General features: G+C 46.9%; 3 protein-coding genes and 1 long non-coding RNA gene across 7 annotated transcripts in view; 2 read left to right on the top strand and 2 right to left on the bottom strand.

Annotated features, from left to right (window-relative positions):
* Positions 1-3,395, bottom strand: part of ZBTB33 (zinc finger and BTB domain containing 33) — a 9,862-nt gene extending 6,467 nt beyond the window's left edge. Inside the window, exon 1 of one of the 2 annotated variants that reach the window (XM_027645165.1) lies at positions 3,281-3,395. Coding sequence is in view for 1 of the 2 variants with exons in the window: in XM_027645167.1 (XP_027500968.1) it covers positions 191-299 (109 nt within the window). In the remaining variant the exon portion in view is untranslated. Of the gene's footprint in view, positions 1-190; positions 491-3,280 lie in introns of those variants that run through there. The other variant, XM_027645167.1, reaches the window with a different exon arrangement.
* LOC113947986 lies at positions 984-2,712 on the top strand. The gene is made up of 2 exons (XR_003527942.1): positions 984-1,289; positions 2,265-2,712. It is a non-coding gene; the product is annotated as an uncharacterized LOC113947986 (long non-coding RNA).
* A 58-nt stretch (positions 3,396-3,453) lies between the features above and the next one.
* On the top strand, positions 3,454-8,376 carry NKAP (NFKB activating protein). The gene is made up of 9 exons (XM_027645172.1): positions 3,454-3,719; positions 4,070-4,150; positions 4,531-4,604; positions 4,815-4,934; positions 5,370-5,415; positions 5,756-5,871; positions 6,019-6,094; positions 6,573-6,722; positions 7,350-8,376. The coding sequence occupies exons 1-9, from the start codon at positions 3,469-3,471 to the stop codon at positions 7,522-7,524; spliced, it is 1,089 nt and encodes a 362-aa protein (XP_027500973.1). The 5' UTR covers positions 3,454-3,468; the 3' UTR covers positions 7,525-8,376.
* A 506-nt stretch (positions 8,377-8,882) lies between these two features.
* AKAP14 (A-kinase anchoring protein 14) lies at positions 8,883-10,646 on the bottom strand. 3 transcript variants are annotated; one of them, XR_003527941.1, is made up of 6 exons: positions 10,493-10,646; positions 10,302-10,389; positions 10,124-10,215; positions 9,790-10,032; positions 9,411-9,463; positions 8,883-9,037 (listed from the first exon to the last, which is right to left on the bottom strand). XR_003527941.1 is itself a non-coding variant. In XM_027645179.1 (6 exons), exons 2-6 carry the CDS (start codon positions 10,378-10,380, stop codon positions 8,950-8,952), a joined length of 489 nt encoding a protein of 162 aa, XP_027500980.1. In that variant the 5' UTR covers positions 10,381-10,389; positions 10,493-10,645; the 3' UTR covers positions 8,883-8,949. The 3 variants fall into 3 exon arrangements, 2 of the variants coding, with proteins under 2 accessions (XP_027500980.1, XP_027500979.1); XM_027645179.1 differs by having other exon boundaries at positions 9,790-9,969; positions 10,124-10,212; positions 10,493-10,645; XM_027645178.1 differs by having other exon boundaries at positions 9,790-9,969; positions 10,493-10,643.
* Between the last annotated feature and the right edge of the window lie 2,076 nt (positions 10,647-12,722).

Raw genomic sequence — 12,722 nt, 5'->3', positions numbered from 1 at the left:
GCACCCCTGTATAACCCGACCTGGCACCGCTGTATAACCCGGCCTGGGCACCCCTGTATAATCCGATCCTGGGCACCCCTGTAACCCAGTTCTGGGCACTGCTGTGACCCCACCCTGGGCACCCCTGTATAATTCGACCCTGGGCATCCCTGCCCGTGCTGCAGGAGCGTTGGTTTGGTGCTCTTTGCACCTTGCTGGCACGTCTTGGACCCTGCTGGCAGCTGTGCAGAAATGCACAGCCTCCGCACAAAGTATCTTTGAGAAAACCCCGACAGGTTCCGGGTTTGACATGTAGCCATCAAAGCGACACATCCACAATGCGGCCTCTTGGAAACTGTTGCTGTTCTGGAACTCAAAGAGCACCGAGATCATAAAAGATATTTTTCATCTTCAGTTACTCATCCGTTCAATTTTTTTTTTTCCTATGGATTTTGTAGACTTGAACCACAGGGGTTCCTATTTTTCTTTAAGATTTAAAAACTTTGACAAGAACAAATGTCCTCCTGTTGCCCGTAACAAAGACACAAACCAACTGAGTGCCGGTTTATGCGGTGCTTTATTCGGGCCCGGGAACCTGAGGACTAGCGTCCCAAGCCAGGATTCCAAAGACCCTCATTTTTCGTACATCTTTTATACTCTCACACAAACATGTCTACGTGCAATTTCTACGTGAAAGCAGTTACACTTAGTTACCCACAAACTCATATTTCATACTGATATCAATTGATAATCATCTACTCTAATCATAAATCTGCTTAAGTTGTCTTACACCTAGAAACTGTTTAACAGACCCTTACCACATCCAAGGTAACAAATCATTATATACATGCTTGACTAAATCCTTTGATTATTGTTTCCACTTCTTCAGTACATTCCATGCTCACAAGCAAGGTTGCTAACTTACTACTTTGGAGTGTTGCTTTCTAGGCCTACTCTCTTACTAAGCCTTAGCCATTCTACTACTAAATTTAAATTGCTCTGTAACACTCCTGTGAAGTTTGGCCAAAAACAGGAACAGGCCACAGTCACTGGCAGAAATAGCTGCAATCCCTCACACTACACATATCAGCAACGAAATGGTCCTGCCCCAATATATGAGCCCTTCTAGCAAGAAAATCACTGCCAGCCTCCCTGTATTTGTATAGTTAGTAGTGTTTGTATAGTTAGTGCCTTTTGGAAGCAAGCTCTCATATCTGAAGTGTTATAAAGCGGTTTCTGTTTATTTATAGCTTTTACCAGAGAGTCAAATGGAGGAGAATAAATAACAGAAAAGAATAACCAGGGAAAAGGTAGGCTTTTCTTCCTCATATAACCCTTCAATTAAGTTTTCTCCTTTGATCCAGGTTCTTAATAATTTTTACACAGGTGGATATATTAAATGAAAATAATACTATAATTGTTTTAATTCTTAATCCAGTGTTCTTTTTTCTCCTCCAAAAATGTGTGATGGCCCAAATTAAACCATTTCTTAGCCTTTCATCCTCCAGTTTTAAGGAGTTTTCTCCTAATTGCCTATCCCATTCCTAAACAACGAACAGGAGAATTTACAGCTAAAGATGAGCACTGGGTTGGAAGGAGCCCTGCTCCTGAGGCATCACCAGTTCTCAGAAATCAGGTTTGAACTGCTTACCCTTAGGCACAGAAATACTGGCTGATTTAAAAGCTGCTGGTCTAGCTGGGAGAGCTGCATCACCTCCTTGACTTTTACTTTATTTGGAAAAGCTTCTCTTTATGTCAACTTCTTTTATCAGATACAAATCTGAACCCCACTGTCACCTTGCTGTGGTCAGAACAGAGCTAATGCTCTGAGCAGCTTAAATTTGACCAAAGCTGCCAATCAGTCCTCCTGCACTTGAATGCAGAATTTCAACATTCATATTTTTTTGTCTAGCATGCAATTCTTAGTTCTGGGGTTGTTTTTTCCTCTTTTATTTTTAGATAAGATTATAAAGTGTCAGGTGATTCAAGTCACATCAACACTTATACAGTGACGATTTAAAAGAACCATTTTATCTAAGATACTAATAAGAAACATCGAAAACATAGAACTAAACGTGCTATTCTTGGAACTGAAAAAATAGCTAAGAGACACAATGGCAACTTTTATTTTGTTGTATAGAAGTGATGAAAAAAACTCTGGGATTGAGCCTCTGAAAATATGAAGCACAAATTTAAAGAAGTGATATACGCAAGTGAATACGCAACTCACTGACAAGTTTTCAGTTAAGCAGTTTGAGGAGCTCTCTTGTTTTTAAAAACTCCAGTTTGAGAGAACAGAACGTTTTTAAAGATCTGACAAATCTGAGAGACAAAGAAGCATTCTCCATCTGGTGACGTGTCCCGTGACTCCCCGCCCCACGGGAGGTACTGGGCGTTCCCACCTGAGCCCGAATGTATGTAACTCCTGAGATCTTTGAGTTTTGAGGGGAGGAGAGGGCTTCCCCCAAACGATCAAGACCATCACTTGGACAGGACTGTGACCACCATCTTCAACCAACAGAACACTGAAGGTGCAACTACCAAGTTTCATCGCTGGATCCAGTGAGTGGTGACTACATATATCTTTCCATTTTTATCCTTTCTTTCTCTTCCTTACACATTTCCTTAAGTGTTACTTTTATGCTTTAATATTGCTGTATTACTTTAGATGATAAGAAGCAAAACGGCTACACACCTGTTTTCCTTTGAAACAAAATTGCTCTAAAATAAACCCTACATATATATTGACAAACACCGATCATTCAGTGTCGTTTCACTTTAATCCACCCCAAGGAATTTATTAACAAGAACCTGGGTTACCCTCCCCTTCTGGGGCGGGTCGTATCAAGTCCAGCCATCAACCCAGTACCACCATTAAACCACGACCTCAAGTGCTACACGTTTTATGAACACTTCCAGGGATGGTGCCTCCATCACTTCTCTGGGCAGCGTGTTCCAATGCTTTACAACCCTTTCCGTGAAAAAAATTTCCCTAATATCCCATCTAAACCTCCCCCGGCGCCACTTGAGGCCGTTTCCCCTCGCCCTGTCAATGCTCCCCTGACACGCTGCCGTATCAGGCCGCGCCGGGAGCCGCCGGATTTCCAACACTCCCAACCGGACCGTGACGGTGCCGGGCCCGGGCGGGGAAGGCGAGCCCCGGCGGGGCAGGGTGAGCTGTCCGCGGGGCAGTGCTGCTCCCGGGCCGCCCTCGACAGCTCCCGGGGCCGCGGCCCCGCGCCGGTACTCGCTGGCCCCGCGCCGGTACTCGCTGCCCCCGCGCCCCCCGCCGCCGCCTCACCTGCCGCGGCCGCTGTCCGCGCGTCCGTCGCTGCCGGGCGGCACAAAGGGAGCCGCCGGAGCCGCCGGTGCCGCCCGCGCCGGAGGGGCGGTGACCCCGCGGGCGGGGCCGCCCCGCGCTCGCCCGGCCGGGAGGTGCCGGAAGTGGCCGGAAGCGGCCGGAAGTGGCTCCCCCGCCCCTTGGCCGCCATGGCGCCTGTCTCTCGCTCCCGCTCCCCGCCCGCCGCCAGCCCCGAGCGCCGCGCCCGCCGATCCCGATCCCGGTCCCGCTCCCGGGAGCGCAACGTCCCGAGGCGCCCGAGCCACCGGCGGAGCCGCAGCCGGTCGCGGTCGCGCAGCCCCGGCCCGCCGCGCTCCGCCGCGCACCACGGGCACCACCACCATGGCAAGGGCTGGCCCGAGTACTACGAGAAGGAGAAGGAGGAGATCCTACGGCAGAGGCAAGCGCTGGGCCGGGTCGGGGCTGTCCTGCCGGTTGCCGGCGGGGTCTGGGGGTGCTGTGGAAGGGCGGCGGGCCCGGCGCTGCGCGGCCCGGCCACGGGTCTCGGCCCCTCCGGACGCTCCCCCGGCCGTGTCCGCGGGCAGGGCCGGGCCGGGGCTCGGCTGGGAGGGGGTAACACCTCTGCAGTGGGGGGCACTTCTGCCAGCCCCTCGGCCTGGGAGTTGGCTCCTTGCACCTGGTTTTTTCTTTTCCGTACTGCGATTAACAGTGGTGACAAGTACTAAATTTAAAGTGGTTATGTACTGGGTGTGGCACGCAAGGGCTCAGTGAAGGTGTTTTCCTTTACAGGAGACTCAATGAGAGAGAGAGAATTGGAGAGCTGGGGGCACCTGAAGTCTGGGGGCTGTCACCAAAGGTTCCTGACCCCGAGTAAGGCTTATTCTTTCTTCTTTTCTTCTGTTTTTTATGTTAGTTTAATTTACAAAAATGCCTTATCCCTGCGGTAGTCCCATTGCCACAATTCTTGTTGTATCAGGTAACTTCTGAATCAACATAATATGAGATTATTAGTTTTTCCCCCCAGGTAATTCCAATATGTGATTTATTGTAGATCAATAAATTGCTTTACAGATATTGTGACCTTTGTGTTGTGGTTCTGAAAGCAGTTCCCATGCTGAAAATTAACCCTTTAATAGTTTGCTTCATTGCAAGTATTGACTCAAAACCTGCAAGCCTTTGGTCATATGTGTATCTTTGATCTTGAGTACTACAAAATAGATCTTAAATAGCAAACTGTTCTTTTTATTCAGTTCTGATGAGCATACACCAGTAGAAGATGAAGAGGCAAAATCGAAGAGTAGTTCTTCGGATTCCAGCTCAGAAGGTATTTTGTTTGGCTTACACAGCTTGTTTTGAAAATGGGAAGCTACTGAAGTCTAGAATCTGCTGCAGTTACTTGCTGGAAGGTTACTGGTTTTGCTGGCTGGAAGTGAGTGGGCTCCAGTTCAAAGGAGAGCATTACCTTGGGAAGATTGGGAAGTACATATGGAGCTAGTTGATTGATCTCTGATGTTATATTTTCAAAACATTCTAGAGGAAAAGAAGAAAAAGAAGAAGAAAAGAAACAAGAAAAAACGTAAGGCATCCAAAAGAAAGCGCAGAAAACATTCTGAGGACAGCGACAGTGAGTCGGAGTCTGAGCAGAACTCCAGTGGTAAGACAGGAGGGTTTTGGCTGGTGTGTGAGGGCTGAACACAAACTGACACTTCTGGCTTTTATTGCATGCTTGTAGTGTTCTGAAGTTACAGAGCTGCAGCATCAATCCATGGTCTTTTCTTTCACCATCTTGATGGGTTTGTAGTGCCTTTTCCTTGAGTGCTTGAGGTCTGGCCTCAGGAAATGGGATTTCTGAGTTAAGCATCCATTGGGTATCTCATCATAGAGATCTGTTTGAGATGTTCTCATATTCATCAATACTGCAGGAGCTTTCTACTAATGCTTTCTTAGTATTGCTTGATATCTAAACAGTCATGTCTGAGAAGCTCTGTGTGTACTAGGGCATTCTGGTGGAGGCAGTTCAGTATAATAAACTACTTAGTTATAGCTAATCATCTCTTTTTGGTAATGAAATACTTCATTTTTTTTTCAGATGAAGATAAAAAGAAAAGCAAGAAGAGGAAAAAGAAGAGCAAAAAGTAAGTGCCCACTTCCTTCACAGGCTCTGAGGGTGTCTGAGCACTCTGGTAATTCAGGCTGCAAGTGCTGACAAGTAATATTAATTTGATGGATTTTCTTTGAATCAACAGAATCGTGCAGCATAGACAACTCCCTGCAAGTGTAGAGCCACTTTCTAATGCTCTGTGTGAAAGGTGTAACATTGTCTTGGCTTTGCTGTAAGGTGTTTTCTATAAAACAACAATCTGTATGCAGCCAGCCAGTCTTCCCATAAGTAGAAATTACCTTGAGGAACTAATTATTTGAGTATGATTCCAAGCAAATTTTGGTAAATAGTATGTCTGTCTGACTTTATCACAGGAAGAAGTATAAGAAAAAGAAAAATAAGAAGAGCAGGAAGGAATCCAGCGATTCCAGTAGCGAAGATTCTGACAGTGAAACAGTTCAAGGAGATGACCTCTGGATTGAGAGATCAAGTAGGTTCACCTGACTTTAAATTTGGATTGAAACTTTTTAGTGTCCTTTTTGTGAATTCTCTTAGGTCTCGCTGACCTGTGGAACACTTCTGATAACAAAGAACAATGGGCACAATATCAACCTTCCTCATTGTTTGATTGTTGCAGAAAATACCGAAGCTGATAGCTTGATTGGACCAGAGGCTCCCAAAACTCATGCATCTCAGGATGACAGGCCTTTGAAGTGAGTAGCCAGCTCTAACGGTGCTTTGATCAAATCAGGTAAATCAAGCATGAAAGTTACTGATCAAAAGGGCTGTTACAACAACATGGCATGCAGAGGGAGAAATGCTGTGCCAGAAACTTGCAAACAGAAGTGCTAGTGGTGCTAGCCTTTCCCCTGGCCTGAATTTGGGTAGAAAAGTCTGGTTTATGCTTCTTAGTCTTGCTTCCTAGAAAATCAGTTGTAAGGTACCTTTATTCTAATGCTCTGCAGTGTTGCGACTTTGTAGTGCCTTCTTCATTGTTTAATCAGAATGGACACAACTGGTAATTTAAGATGTTTTTGCTGGTGTTAGCCATAAGGAAAGAACAGGCCAATATGTGGGAAAGAATAAGAAAGTGTTTAAAAAAGCAGCTGTATCTGGTAGTGAACAGGGAAGCTGGACGTTTAGCTCAGGCTCTCTGTGTTTGAGACTGCAATCCTCCCTTTTTTTTTTTAGCTATGGACACGCCCTCCTGCCTGGTGAAGGTGCAGCAATGGCAGAGTATGTAAAAGCAGGAAAACGTATTCCCCGGAGAGGCGAGATTGGTTTAACCAGTGAAGAGATCGCATCGTTTGAGAGCTCTGGTTACGTCATGAGTGGCAGCAGGTATGGTTTTGATGATGGCAGTGGTTCAGTGACGTTTTCAAGAGCTGCTTTCTCTGTTGGCTGAGTGGAAGACCGCTTCCAAGCTCTAGTTGAAAGTGTGGAGGAGAAGGTGCTCTGCATGCTTGCAGTAATCTACACCAAACTCCCCATTGCTGTAGACAGAGGGTGAGGTTTTCAAGGATGCTTTCTCCTCAAGAGCAAAAGTTCTTTCCAGGCAATATACTTCTAATTATCTTTGTTTCAAATGAGGAGATGCTTGTGCCAGGTGGTGTGTTTGGACAGCCCTGGTGATGTGCTGGCCAGTAGGAAACAAATCAAAGTGTGAGAGGTTGGCTGCACTTTTTACTCTATGAGTCCTCCAGGAATTTCACTTAAATTTTGGTGAGCCAGCAGCTGACACCGTGGGGGTAGGTGGGACTTCTGGCTGACTGCCTGAGAGCAGACACGCCCAGAAGTGAGTTCCTTGCTCTGCCACACTCCTTCTTGGGAAGGTTTGTGTGCAAGTTTGGATTCTGTAGTGCAGGTATCTTTATTTAAAGCCCCTGAAAACATTCGGGCCAGTTGATGGATGGAAGCTGTACCAGGGCAGTCTGGCCATGATGACACACACCATGTTCCCCCCCACAGACACCGGCGCATGGAAGCCGTGCGTCTGCGCAAGGAGAACCAGATCTACAGCGCGGACGAGAAGAGAGCCCTGGCCTCCTTCAACCAAGAGGAGAGGAGGAAACGAGAGAACAAGATCCTCGCAAGCTTTCGAGAGATGGTCTACAGAAAAACTAAGGGCAAAGAGGAGAAGTAATGCTTCGTTTGAGCTGTGCACCACAGACTGTACCACGCAGCAGCTGACCTGTTCCAGTCGTGATTTGAAAAATGCTGCAGGTGCTGCAGCGCCTTTCACCCAACAGGGCCGGGCCCCAGGAGTGGATTACTTCTGTCAAGAAAACAGAGTTACTTTCATCAGATTCTCTAGGGTGATTTTGTTCACCATCTACAAGGAATCCCTGTAAAGTGAAAGGCTAGAAGGCAGGAACAGACAGGGAAGATGGAGAGGTGTCAAATGTTCTGCGCTTGCTTTGAAGCAGACAAGCAGGAGGATCCTGTGGGAAGGGCTTTGTTACATAATACCAATGTGTCATTTTTTTTTTTATTCCATTTATTTTGATTTTTCATAGACTCATTTAGCTTGGAAAAGACAGTGAACAAGCTACTACTAACAGCAGCAAAAATGAAGGAACTCCTGAGTTCCTGTTTAAGATCTAGGACTGTCCACTATTTCTTCAGAAGTCTTTTTAGATTTAGGTTTTTCTCAAAACAGTGAAGTTTGGTTTGTGGTTCAAACTAGACTTGTAAATATTCTGTAAATGAGTTTGTAATTTAATACAGATGGGCTTCAGTTACTTTAAAGCAAGCAGATTGCAATTGGGGTGTAAAGCAACAGTAGCAGGAGGGTCTGCTCTTCACTGAAATCTGTGGTGAAGAACAAAGTTGCTTGCTTCTTTTTCTCCTATGTTATACATAGGCATTAGAGCAGTGGGGTGCAGTGATTGGAACCCCTGGATGTATACAGTGGCAACAAGAATGTGTCTTTCAATTTATTTGAAATGTTTATGTTTATGAAAGTGTTCTAGATTAAAACCTTATTTTAACTCCGGTAGTGTTTTAATTTGGTCTGTTTCAGCAGCATTACATGGTTTGCTTTAAGCTCTGTACTTGGAGGCCTTGTTCAAGCAGTGCTTATGTGGTGATTACCTTTGATTCAACCACATATTTCCAAACATATCTCCTTTGAACTTGTTTTTAAAAACACTTGAGAAAAAGAAAGTGTTTTTGAGAGGGCTTTTGTTCCCCTAAATCCTTTTTTTATTTTTTTTTTGTTCCCTTAAGTTGGGCAGCAGAGATGTCTCGTATATTGGTGCAAAGAAGATAAAAGCCCTAAAGTCCTATAATGTTTTCCCTATAGTTCCACAGACCAGCAAATCCCCCCCAGCTGTCTCTTCCCATTTACACTCTGGAACCTGGTTCCATCCTGGTGTACCCACCCATACCTGCCAGCAACTGTCCCATAAAGCCAACTGCCATGTCAGGGCATTGTTGATTTGGCACAGGTTCAATGCTTTTTATGTATCCACAAAGCAGAAATGCTGCTAAGGAAAAGCCTTTCTTTCTCCATTGTGTTTATTTGGTTCTCCAAAACGGAGCATTGGTGATGGTGAATTGGAGCTGCTCATTGGGAACTGAGTCTTTCTATGAGGATTATTTTATTTTCAATAATGTCCTGAAGCCACTTTTCTCTAAACTGACACTCTTCTGGCCTGGAGGATGGAATAAAAAGAGGGTAAATTGTAAGAATAATATTGAATCCAAGTTTGGCCAGCTCAGAGCTGGCCTTAAGTCACCAGGCAAGCCTATCTGCTGCAATAAAGACCATGCTTAGACCTGGGTAAGCAGGACATATTCCTCCTGGAGAAGGCAGATGGCCATGGGGTGGCTATCCATGCTTGTGGGGGAGTGAAGCTAATAATAAGCAAGGTCATTTCATTTTGGGTAGCAAAATTTTGACAGCTTCTTCCACCTCCCTGATGTGACTGCAAACTTACTTACATGGAGCTCCCTCTGGTTTTGGCATGGAAAAGCTTGCTAGAACCTCCTGAGTTGTGTCAGTGACAGAAGAGTAATGACATTTACCTGCGAATCAGCCTGCTGGACTCCAGTCTGAAGAAAACCTCCACAGGCGAGGTCTGCAAGAGAGCAGAGACAGGGCAGAGGTCACCTACAGCCCCTCAAAGAGCAGGCATTGTAGTTAGGTAAGAGCTACTATCTATTTCTTCAAAAATAATCTGGATATTTGTACAACATTTCTGACGCAGATTAGAATAGTTTTAGTTTAAAGCTTCTGTGAGTATTTTCTTGTAAAGGAAAAGCCTCATAAGTTACAATTCTAAGCGTGTGGGATGATGTAAGATTTCTGACCAGCTATGGGCTGTTGTGCTGGTTTTGACTGCCTCAGGAATCCCTGTGCTCTTTTCCCTTTAAGGACTGGTGTGTGTCATTTCTGAGTACTTACGTCAGGTTTGAGTTTGGAGATCACTATAACAAAGTAGACACTTGCTGTTGCTCGTGGGATGGGTTTTCTGCGTGTTGGGATGCCCCAGCAAGCTCTGTAATGGTACCTCTTGCTGTCCTTCAGTTCTTCTTCCTCAAGAAATTCTGAGTGGTGAAGCCAGCTTTCGTGAATGTCCCATGTCTGTCGAACAAAGGCATCACACTAAGATTCCCTCTGTCTGGTAGAGGTGACTTGAGGACAGTGCTAAAAAGGAACCAGAGGTGCTGTCCTTAAATTTTTCACACTTCTTAACAGTGAGGTGTGACCTTCCCGAATGGATGGAATTGTCACTCACAGAAATGAGCTCTTCAATCTGCTGCCGCCCTCTCTCCACTGTGAAGTTGTTGCCTGTGGTCCACTGGATAGTTTTGATAACACGCTTGGCTTCTAAAACAAATAAAATGCTGACAAATCCTCCTGGGGAAAAAAAAAAGGCAACAAAACAACACATGCTAATAGAGCAAACACAATACCTTTTTCCTTTTTCTTCAGCTCTGTACTGCTTCTCTCATTGACTGGGGGTGTGTGATCTTTGTCCTCTTCCTTGTCCATCGGCTTCACCTTTACAGAAAGAAAAGCACAAACACAGTGAGATAGAGCCGGCCCGAGAGCTGCAGGACCATCAGAGGAACACGGAGAGCACTGGCCCCTCGTCCCCGCTCACCCCCCTCAGCGCTGCCCCGGCCGGACGGAGGGTCCCGGGGCTTTTTTATTCCAGGGAAGGTGTCCAGCCCCGAGGAGCTGCTCCCGGGCCCCGGCGGTGTCCCTGCCGCTGTCCCGGCTCCTCGGCCACGGCAGCGTTCTCGCGTCACCATGGAGAGGCGGGGCCGCTTCCCGGCATCCCAGTCGGCATTCCCTGCGGACACACCGACCCCGGGCAAATGCGTCCCCAGCAGCCGCAGTCTTCCGGAAAAGGAAGACTATGGCCAGGAAAACAGCTGTGGGATCCTGCCAGATTCTCTGTTTGTCATGTTTCTGCCGGTGTCGGCAATGGGGGAACTAAAGCAGCCTCCGCTCTGTGCTGGGCGGAGTCTCAGCCCAGCCCGGCGCACAGAGGGCTGTAGTCTCCCAGCCCTTCAGAGGGAAAGGACCAACAGAGAGAGGCCAGAAATGTTTTAGCATATCACAGTGTGCTGAATTCACAGCAGCTGCTCTTCCAGAGTGACAAAAGGCTGCTACATGGATTCAGCTGCTAGATCAATAATGAGCAAAGTGTAGGTCCTAGTCCTTGTGGTCTCATAGATGCTTCGTGTCCAGCTGAGAGAGCATTAATACAAGCCTGGACATTTCTCAGAAATTTGTCTGATCCATGTGACTCTGCACCTTGTTCCCTCCACATTGTTTGTGGTCATTCCATGCCCCATGGGGATCAATGTTGGTGGCAGTGACACAAGATCTGTGTTTCACTCTGACTGCCACTCCAGAACAAGGAGATAAGTAACAGGCATCGTTATAGCAGGTTCAGGATGCAGCAGAGGCAAGTTTTGGCTTTATTGTAAGTTGAGACTGCTGATTAGTGCTATGCTGGGAGGGAAGAATCCAAGCTGCAGGAGGTGACACTGGCTATTCATGCAGGCTGCTGCAGTCAGCAGCAGGGAACTGCACATCAGAGGTGGGTGTGAAAACAGAATCAGTCTTCCTGGCATTCGTTTTCCTCCTCTCACAGACAGCTGCCTGGTGTATATCAGAGCACATAAAGTGAGGAAACCAGTTCTGTCCAAAGCTTTTATGCGACTTATGCAGCTCATATGCACTTCTGGGATAAGAGATTTAAGAAGGGGGAAAAAAACTTGCAGTTTCAAGACTGCAGCTGGAGAGGAGTGAGGATACGTGGGAGGAACAGCTCTGCAGACACCCAGGTCAGTGAAGAAGGAGGGGGAAGAGATGCTCCAGAAGCTGAAGTAGAGATTCTGCTGCAGCACATGGAGATCCACAGGGGAGCAGAGATCCACCTGCAACCCATGGAGGATCCATGCCAGAGCAGGTGGAAGTCCAAAGGAGGCTGTGGCCCCCATGGGAAGCACACACTGGAGCAGGCTCCTGGCAGGACCTGTGAGCCCATGGAGAGAGGAGCCCACGCTGGAGCAGGTTTGCTGGCAGGCCTTGTGCCCCAGCAGGGGATCCACGCTGGAGCAGCCTGTTCCTGAAGGACTGCACCCTGTGGGAGGGACCCACACTGAGCAGTTTGTGAAGAAGTGCAGCTTATAGGCAGGACTCACAGTGGAGAAGTTTGTGGAGGACTGTCTCCCATGGGCAGGACTCAAGGCTGGAGCAGGGGAGTAGTGTGAGGAGTCTTCCCCTGAGGAAGAAGGAGCAGGAGAGACACCACATGATGACATTCACCACAGCCCCCATTCCCTGTCACCCTGCACAGCTTGAGGGCATGAGGTAGAGAAAATTGGGAGTGAAGTTGAACCCAGGAAGAAGACAGGGGTGGAAGGAAGGTGTTTCATCATTTGGTTTTATTTCTCATTATCCTGCTCTTATTTGATTGACAATAGATTAATTTCCCTGAGTTGAGTCTCATTTGCCCTTGACAGTAATTGCTGAGTGATCTCTCCCAGTCCTTATTTCCACCCATGAGCCTTTCATTATGTTTTCTCTCCCCTGTCCAGCTGAGAAGGGGAGTGACAGAGCAGCTTTGGTGAGCACCTGGTGTCCAGCCCCAATCACTCCACCACAGCAACACAGGTACAAGGGCTGAACACACATATATCTTTATTTAGGAGTTAAATCATTCTCAATAGATACGTGGATTCTTCAAAGTGCTGCCACCTTTGTCTATGTTCTCCAGACCCTAGAAAGAAAAAAAATAACAGCTATATCTGCATCATTCTTGCCACTAATGTGCAACAGGGCATAGCTGAAAACGCCAGTTTTCAAACTACACCTAA

Source organism: Corapipo altera, unplaced genomic scaffold, assembly GCF_003945725.1.
Source record: "Corapipo altera isolate COAL_440 unplaced genomic scaffold, ASM394572v1 65, whole genome shotgun sequence".
In the NCBI taxonomy this organism is placed as follows: domain Eukaryota; kingdom Metazoa; phylum Chordata; class Aves; order Passeriformes; family Pipridae; genus Corapipo; species Corapipo altera.
Note: the sequence above shows the minus strand (reverse complement) of the source record. Positions and strands in the feature narration are given on the sequence as shown.

What these genes read in the sequence shown, in the direction of transcription:
- NKAP (XM_027645172.1), top strand. Translation starts at nt 3,469, where the DNA reads ATGGCGCCTGTCTCTCGCTCCCGCTCCCCGCCCGCCGCCAGCCCCGAG. An exon ending in GAGGAGATCCTACGGCAGAG is followed by an intron (nt 3,720 to 4,069) that starts GCAAGCGCTGGG and finishes TTTCCTTTACAG; the next exon opens with GAGACTCAATGAGAGAGAGA. An exon ending in GTCTGAGCAGAACTCCAGTG is followed by an intron (nt 4,935 to 5,369) that starts GTAAGACAGGAG and finishes TTTTTTTTTCAG; the next exon opens with ATGAAGATAAAAAGAAAAGC.
- AKAP14 (XM_027645178.1), bottom strand. Translation starts at nt 10,380, where the DNA reads ATGGACAAGGAAGAGGACAAAGATCACACACCCCCAGTCAATGAGAGA. An exon ending in GCTGAAGAAAAAGGAAAAAG is followed by an intron (nt 10,216 to 10,301) that starts GTATTGTGTTTG and finishes TATTTGTTTTAG; the next exon opens with AAGCCAAGCGTGTTATCAAA. An exon ending in TCCAGCAGGCTGATTCGCAG is followed by an intron (nt 9,038 to 9,410) that starts GTAAATGTCATT and finishes TCCATCCTCCAG; the next exon opens with GCCAGAAGAGTGTCAGTTTA.